Genomic DNA, 8,849 nt, shown 5'->3' with positions numbered 1-8,849 from the left:
GTGGGTTAAAAATAACTCACAGGCTGTCATAGTTGAAATATATTGTCTCAAAAAATTGGATATCCGATTTTTATACTTAAATTATTTTAAAATAACATTATGTTATATAATATAATACGTATTATATAATAATATAATAATAAATTATATATTATATAATATAATAATATATATATTTTTAAAGGTAAGTGCTATCAGTTGTGGGGATAGCGCCCTATATTAATAAAAATAAATAAATACATAGTTATGCTATCACATATCAAATATAAAAATCTCTTCAACTAAGGAGAGAGCATAGCTACAATTAAAACCCGACTATAAAAAACCCTGGCAAATACACCCCAAACTGCCTGAATACTAGTATCCTATTCCCTATTTATATCTAATAAAGTGAAGTATTTCCACCATTGCATCCCCTATGCTAAGGAGATTGTCAGTTGACCCCTCTGAAAGCCACCTATCATCCGAATCCAGGAGCCTCCTGAAATTATTGAGGTTGCCACTCAACACACCTGCCTTGAAAGTGCACCAAGCCTCTCTCGCAAATAGGGCCTTTCTTCTCTACTCTTCTCTACGAGCTGCCTCTCCATCAACCTCCTCTTCCTCTCTATTGTTTGAGTCTGTCTCCTCTTCCATGTCCTCTTCCATCTTCTCTCCCTCATATGCTTCCTCATCTTTCTCTCCTTCTGCATCCATTTCCTCATCTTCATCACCATCGGACTCCTCTTGCCCATTTCCTGATGATTCCTCTGTATGAGATGCGGAAGAAATTTTATCGACAAGCTCAAAATACAAATTCAGGATTCTCTCCCTAACCCCTTCTCGCAGTTCAAAAATTGCATCCGCCACGACATGGATGTTCATTGGGTTAACAAATCATTGCATCAAACTAACACCTTCCACCTATGACTCTAGGATATCCACTATGGGAGTGATTACCACTCCATTAAAAATCCCATCACACCAATGATGATCTAAGCTCAAGGAACAATCCACCAGGGAGATAATTACCCCAAATATTTCTTCCTCTAACACGAACAGGTTGAGGCATTGTCACTCTAGAGAGTTCCCACAGTTAACACAACTCAAACCCACAAAATCTGGCATTTTGGCTATCTAATCATAATACATTCGTCTCTATCCCATTCCTCCTTAAATAGAATGCAGACTACTAGAAACATCCAAACTCTCATTCCAAAGAAATCTTATGAGATCCACACATTGCTCTCTTAACTGCCATCATATACTTCGATCTGCCAGAGGTATGACTAGCTCGTACCTATCACCACCACTTTCTATAGACTGGGAATGATGAGAAGCCGAAACACAATTCTAATTTCCCTTTTATCACTCAACTATGCCACCTATGGTTTGGTTAGCGAGAGGTGTTAACATCAATCAATGTCTAACCAACCCCCGTACGAGTCATATCTGGGATCTCATTTAGAATGGCTTCCAAAACTACTGTGTCTGCATCCTCTTTGTTGAATATGATTGTACTAAGATCCTTATCAATCCCAACATTGGCCAAAACATCTGCCACCTTATATCCTTCCCTAAAAGTATGTTTGAGTTCAAAAGAGTTAATAGATCCCAGAAGCTTATTAATATAAGGTATCCACTTACCTAGTTTCCAATTTTGAAAGCTAGATTTTGAAATACCATCAATGATAATCTATGAGTCTCCTTCAATGATGACTTTGTCATACCCTTTCTGAACACATAAGTCCAATGCCCTTATTTCTACTTCATTATTTGTGGCAAAGCCCGAACTCCCAAACAAGCCTCCCATCAATTATCCCGAGGAATCTCTAATGACCGCACCAATACTTGAAATCCTAGGATTCCCTCTGCTCGCTCCATCAAAATTCAGCTTCACCCAATCACATTATGGAGGAATCCATCTAACTTTCCTATTGGTTTTTGGAACTGGAGGGCACCCCAAACCCCAGTCCTTGAGCGACTAATTGCATTCCATATCCCTATCCCAACTACAATACCTGAATGATTTAACTTTAGGGGGCTTGCCATTAATCACTTATTCAATTTCCACCTTGATTTTGAAAATCACCTCCTCCAATGAAAGACAATATTCTCTGAATACCCTCCTATCCCTCTCCTTCCAGATCTGCCAAACTAACAAAGCAGGGGTAATTAGCCACAATCCACTCCACTTCGAATGACCTTCTTTAGGCCACACAAGAAGGAAATATTTAAGGAGCTCATTTTTAACTGAAAAGAATTGCAATTTATCCATGAGCCAATCCCAACATGCATCTGCAAAGGGATAATGAAAGAGTAAATGATTAGTTGTCTCTTCACTCCCTTTGCACATAACACACCAACTCAGTCCTGAAATCCCAATATGCTTCAATCTATCACCAGTCAGAATTTTGCCATGTAGTGAAATCCACATGAAGGCTCCAACTTTAGGAAGACCAATGCTATTCCAACAAAGATAATAAGGCCACTTGTTTTCTCTCAATCTATGACGTTGAATCTTGTACCCCATTTTCACGCTATACTTACCTGATTTGGAGCCACACCAAAATATGGTGTCCTCCTATTCCAATTGCAAGATGCATCTATTTTTCAGAAGATCTACCAACTTCAAACACAACATTCTCTCTCCAATATCAATAGTTTTCCACCCCAACACCCCAACACCCCACCATTACTCAATCTATCATCAACATAATCTTTAACAAAAGGCCAACCTTTCTTTCAACCTCTTTGACCCATTCTTGTTCTGCAAATAAGTCACCAAGCACCTGCTCATATTCCCATGAATCGCGCCAGAACATAGTTGTCTGGCCATTGCTAATGCACCAAGTAATATGATCAATAATGATGTTCCTGCAATCCCATCAGAAATTCCAAGTTGAAGAACCTCTAGCAGCATCGGCTATGGTAAGGATCCTATTCGGATTCTCCAAATCCAAATATTTCCTCCTAGAGAGTCTACACCATAACTTGTTTGGATGTTCATACATTTTCCAAGTCAATTTCACCCCCAACGAAAGGTTTTAAAGTTCCATCTTCCTCAGCCCTAATCCACCTTCATCCTTGAGAAGGCACATGGTATCTCAATTGATTAGGGGAATCTTCCTCTGATCTTTCACACCTTCCCACACAAATTTCTTGAGAAAACCTTCCAACTTGCTCCCAGCCACATGCAACATCTTGAAACAAGACATGCTATAAATCAAAATAGCCGAGAGGACAACTCTGATCATAGTCAAACATCTCGCTTACGAGAGCCATCTATTCTTCCACTTATCAGAATTTGATTGGAATGAATTAATCACATATTCCCAGATATGACTCTACCTGCAACTAGAGCTGATCTGAACCCCTAAGCATTTGATGGGGAACACCCCAATTCTAAACTCCAAGAAGTTTGCAATTTTGGTTTGAAGAGGTTTACTGCTATTGAAGAAGAAGACTTGCATTTTGTCCCTGTTAATCGCCTGTCCTGAAGTTTGAGTGTAAATGTCCAAGAAATTCTTGATTTCCTTCGCTTATTTCATGGAAGCTTCACCAAACAAAATTGTGTCATCTGCGAATTGCGAATGCATGATGGCCTCAAAATTTTCATGCACCCTGATGACTTTCCAATAACCTTCACTATTTCTCCTTTTGATGAAATTTCCCAACACCTCTACCATTAGGACAAATAGAGAAGGGGAAAGAGGATCCCCTTGGCGCAACCCATTTGTGGCCTCAAAGAATCCACATACCACTCCATTTACAATCATAGAAAAACTCACCAAAGAAATACAAAATTTAATGCAATCAATCCAATCTTTAGGAAAGCCAAATTTATCAAGAACACACATAAGAAAATCCCAAATCACCTTGTCGTAAGCTTTTGCAACATCAAGTTTAATGGTCATACCTTTTTTTCGCCTTTCCGCATGGAATGCAGCACCTCTGCTACCAAAATGATGTTGTGCGCTAACTCTCTACCAGGTGTGAAACCATTTTGGTTTTCAGAAGTTAAATTAGGGATGATTTTATTGAGTCTATTGGCCATAGATTTCGAAATGATTCTGTATATTGTGCTGCACAACAAGATATACCTAAAATTTGCCATGGTTACACAATCTTCTTTCTTGGGAATCAACACAATCATGGTGTGGTTCAATTCTCTAACAAATTTATGTTTTTTCCTGAATTCTTCAACAATCATCCAAATGTCTCTTCCCATGAACTCCCAATAGTTTTGAAACAAATCTACAGTCATCCCATCTGGACCAGGGGCTTTGTTTGGGTGTAGTCCAAACGTCGCAACCTTAACTTCTTCCATGGTGTAGGGAGCTACCAGTAATTTTGCATCCGAACTAGAAATCAAAATATTATTAATATTCATGTTGACAAGGTGCTCAAAATCAATTCCTCCCAAGTCAACATTCCCTAGAACTCTTTGAAAATGATTAAGGGCAGTATGTTGTATCTCCTTGTCTAACATCTTCTAGTGACCATTCTCATCCTTGATAGCATTGATCTTATTATGGATTCTTCTGGCTTTTGAAGATGCATGAAAGAATTTGGTGTTACCGTCGCCCTTTGAAATCCATAGCTCCCTAGACTTATCCCTCCAAAAAACTCCGTCTCTTTTCAAAACTTCATTGTACTCCTTCAAATTATTTTCAAGCAGAAATTCCTCCTTATTCATCCCGACCAACATCACTTTTTGGTTTAATGCTTCAAGTTCTTCCTCTATTCTGAATTTTTTTGAAAATATGTTTTTGAAGCTCGATTTATTGTAGGCCTTAATCTTATGTTTTAATGATTGAAGCCTTTTAACAAATCTGAAACTAGGGGTGCCCACGAAAGTGTCTCCTTCCAGCCACCACACCTTGAGTTTTTATTTAAAACCTGAGTCACAACACCACATACCGAGGAATTTGAAGTAGCTCCTCTGTTTGCGAGTCTCCTTCTTGGTTGACAAAGAAATTGGTAAATGATCAAAGCCACACTAGGGAATAATGCAAGTGACCAGTAACAAGTCCCCTGTCAACCACCAATCTCCAACAAAAAACCTATCCAGTCTTTCTGATATTTTAGAGAATTTCAACCTTCTATTAGTCTAGGTAAATTTACCATTTTTTGAAATAATATTGATAAGCTTCTTGTGTTCAATGAAATCTCTGAATTCCTCCATCACTTTTGAGCATTTTCTGAGACCTCCTTCTTTCTCATCCACATCCAGTAGAGCATTGAAATCCCTTGCTATGATAGCTTTATCCTTCTCAACTAGAGATGCTTGCACTGTAATTTCTCTCCAGACCTTCAATTTGTCTTCGGTCTTCGTCGGGCCATATACATTAAAATTTGGAAAATGAAAATTTGTACCAATGCCTTTGATCTCACATGCCATCCAATTCTCATGGGAGGCAATGGGTACCACCTCGACATTTTTTGGATTCCATACCACACCTAGGGCACTAGCAGTGCCAATTGCATCTTGAAATAAACCATCCCATTTAGAACAAGAATTGATGAACTACCCAATTTTATCTCCACCAAGCTTGGTCTCTTGTAAAAGTAACACATCAAGATTGTGAATACCCAAAAAATGCTTGACCAAGCATTTCTTGTCTGGGGCCGATAGACCCCTGACATTCCAGGATGTGATTTTTATCTCTTACCAAGGGAGAACCCTTCTCCCTTGGCTTTCTTCATAAAATCCAATACACTAATGATGCCTTTTTCCCTTGCTCTCTCCTCTCTTTTTTGACAGTTGCTCCTCCTACCTCTAAAACCTTTGGCCTTCCCCAACAATGCATTAGCCAAGTGACTGATACACCTTGGATCAATGTTTTCCAATTCATCTTCTTGAAACAAATCATCATCCAAACCCTTTTCAAATTCAAATTCGGTGTCTGAAAGTCCTTTGCACGAAGTGGTGATTCTCGGGGTATTTGGGACTACATCATTCTCCCTCCATACATTAATATTCAATCTCGAACATTCACCATTATGACCTAGGACCATGATACAATCTTCCTTTCTCGTTTCCTTTGAATTGCAAGAGGCTGATTTTAAAGAAGTCACAGGGTTCATCTCTTGGTTGTGTGTCTGACCAACATCATCGGATCTCTTTCCTTCTTGATCTGTAACCATTTTTAATGAGTTCTCCGGCTTCCACCTCCAAAACTAGGTTGGCTTCTTGAGGACATTCCTGGCCTTTCTCACAAACATATTTCATTCATCCAATCCATGAAATTTGCTCCTGCATCTAGGGCATTGTTTAATTTATTTTTCAATTTCCACTTGTTGGCACCATTCACCGCTTGAAGTTAAAAATGTGACTGACTTAGGAATCCTTTTAATTGCTGCAATCCTCAAATGAGAATATTTGCAAAGATCATCCTCATCATCAAAATCCACTTCCAATAGAGTCCCCAAGGTTTTTCCAATCTTTTCCAGAAGATCCTCACTCCAATATTCAATGGGTAAATTGTATAATCGAATCCATACCGGTGCAGAGTATATACCCAATGGTATTGGATCAAAGTTCAGGGACCATGGTTGCAAATATATTGTGTGATTATTTCTGAACCAATTCTCCTAATTGAGAATTTGATTTCTGTCTTCGCCATCTTCGAACAAGACCACGAAGAAGCCTTTTGGAATGAATTTAATGATAGTCGGCATCCCCCAATTGCCTTCCACCCATTTTTTAATTTCTTTTCTTGACTAGTTCAACCCGATAATCCTTGCAATGACCGCATGCTTTCCTAGAAGAACACATCCTCCTCCAATTCCTCTATAAAGTCAATGCATATCTCCTCCGAGTTTATCCTTTTCCCTCCAAGGCTTCGATTAATGTCTATCGACATTTGCAGAGAAGATCCAAAACACTATTCCGCTTCTTATAGGTAATAGGCCATAGCTACAATATTTCTATTAAATTTTAAGAATTACACCTCGATTCAGTGTGGGCACTGGTAGGAAAGAATTGAGGCAAGAAAACCTCTAGTCTCACCCAAGGAATTTCTTCTTAGCATACAAGTTTACATAAATTTCTGGTTGGTTGGCAATTTATCATATATTGGTGAAACATGCTTTGTTTTTACAATTAGCCTTGTCCAGCCGGTTACATAAATACACAATACCTATTGTGTTAGATCTTTCATTAGTACTATTGTGGTGGTATTATTTATTTGGCTTTAGAGTAGTGCCATGGTGCTTGCCTATTAAACCTCTCTTGGTGCTCTTAGTTCCTTATGCATTTCCTCTTTTTCCTATTGCCACATGCACATAGCAAAAACCAAAACACCAAAACATATATCCATCTATCGCGTACAATTTGTTAGAACCATATCCTCCTCAATATCTTGGGCATATGCAGTTATTTTATCACATATATGCTCAATGTGAATGAAGCATACACCCTTGATTTTACAAATAAATATTAGTAAAACCCATTCAAATGTTGCAGAAAAATGCATAACTAATCATACATCTAAGATATTCATTTAAAATAGTGAGATAGATACTTTCTTAACACACTTTTGTGCGTGTTCAAGGAAGACAACATTTACTAATAAGGAATTATAGATCATCATAAATCTCGGATAATTATCTACTATCCTTCCCAACCAGCTGCAAAAAATCATTAATAATTTCAGAGGGGAGGATACAAAGTCTTGTATCCTGAAATCAACCCAGCAGGATGCTTTCAGTTTGCGTTGACTTCAGGATAAAAGGACCTCATATCTTCCCTTTAATGCTTGAGGATATATCACATGCTTGTATTAAGGAAAAACATGAAGTTTAGCACACCCAATACTAACAAATAGTATTCTATAAGATAAGGAGCTCAAAACCTTCAGAACTCATTTTCCTTAAATAACAACCTCCATCATTCGCAAGCTCTATTGAGAGTTAATACAATAGAAACCACGAACCACCCTACATGCCATATTCTGCATGAGTTATAATTGTCATTTTACACAGGCCCTAAATGACCCATTCCTATTTTTGATAGGGAGTCTTAACATGAAGACCTTAAGTAGCAGGAAATAGGGCCATGGCTTGTTCTGTTCTGACAATTTTATGACAAATTGACATATTTTAAAAATGATGAATATTTAATGCCTAGATTTATTCTAAAGGCAGCCCAAATAAATAGATAACCAGTTGAAATAAGCCACAACAGCTAATTTCTAAAGTGGACTATTGATTTTGATTCAGTAAACTGTTACTATCTAAATATATTAATACTTTACATATCCTAAGTTATCTTATAATAACCTAGCCATAACTAGTGTTATCCTCCTGAATAGTGCACTTCCAATCATAATGTTAATAAATCATGAGGGGAGTAGTAGCCATGAGAGGCTGCCATTGGAACAAATCGGGCATGAAGGATCCAAAATAACCATCCGCTAGGCACAAAGGGACAAAAAATATGAAAATGTCATTATATATAGTTATGAATATATACAAATATATAAAAATATATATTTGTGTGTATATATATATATATATCTATATATATATAAGTCTATAGATATATATGTCTATATATATACATATATATATATATACATATATGTATATATATATGTATATATATGTATATATATGTATAGATATATGTATATATATATTTATGTATTTATATAAACAAGCTAGAATATTTAGATATCAACGGGATCCATTGTAAGTGATTATCTGGGAAACAACCTGCTAATAACATTTTTCATATTTTTAATGAAAGGTATTATTTTCATAGAGAGGGTTAACAATAATTATGTTGAGTACTATATATTTAAGCATAAACTAGAATTATCAGAATAATTAGGGTTACGCTTGTAATTTTAAATATTACCACC

At 37.1% G+C, this 8,849-nt stretch overlaps 1 protein-coding gene across 1 annotated transcript; it reads right to left on the bottom strand.

Moving 5' to 3' along the window:
* Positions 1-561: 561 nt before the first annotated feature.
* On the bottom strand, positions 562-864 carry LOC131856763 (uncharacterized). Its single transcript, XM_059208683.1, has one exon. It carries the CDS (start codon positions 862-864, stop codon positions 562-564), a length of 303 nt encoding a protein of 100 aa, XP_059064666.1.
* Between the last annotated feature and the right edge of the window lie 7,985 nt (positions 865-8,849).

Source organism: Cryptomeria japonica, chromosome 7 (assembly GCF_030272615.1).
Source record: "Cryptomeria japonica chromosome 7, Sugi_1.0, whole genome shotgun sequence".
Lineage (NCBI taxonomy): Eukaryota > Viridiplantae > Streptophyta > Pinopsida > Cupressales > Cupressaceae > Cryptomeria > Cryptomeria japonica.
Note: the sequence above shows the minus strand (reverse complement) of the source record. Positions and strands in the feature narration are given on the sequence as shown.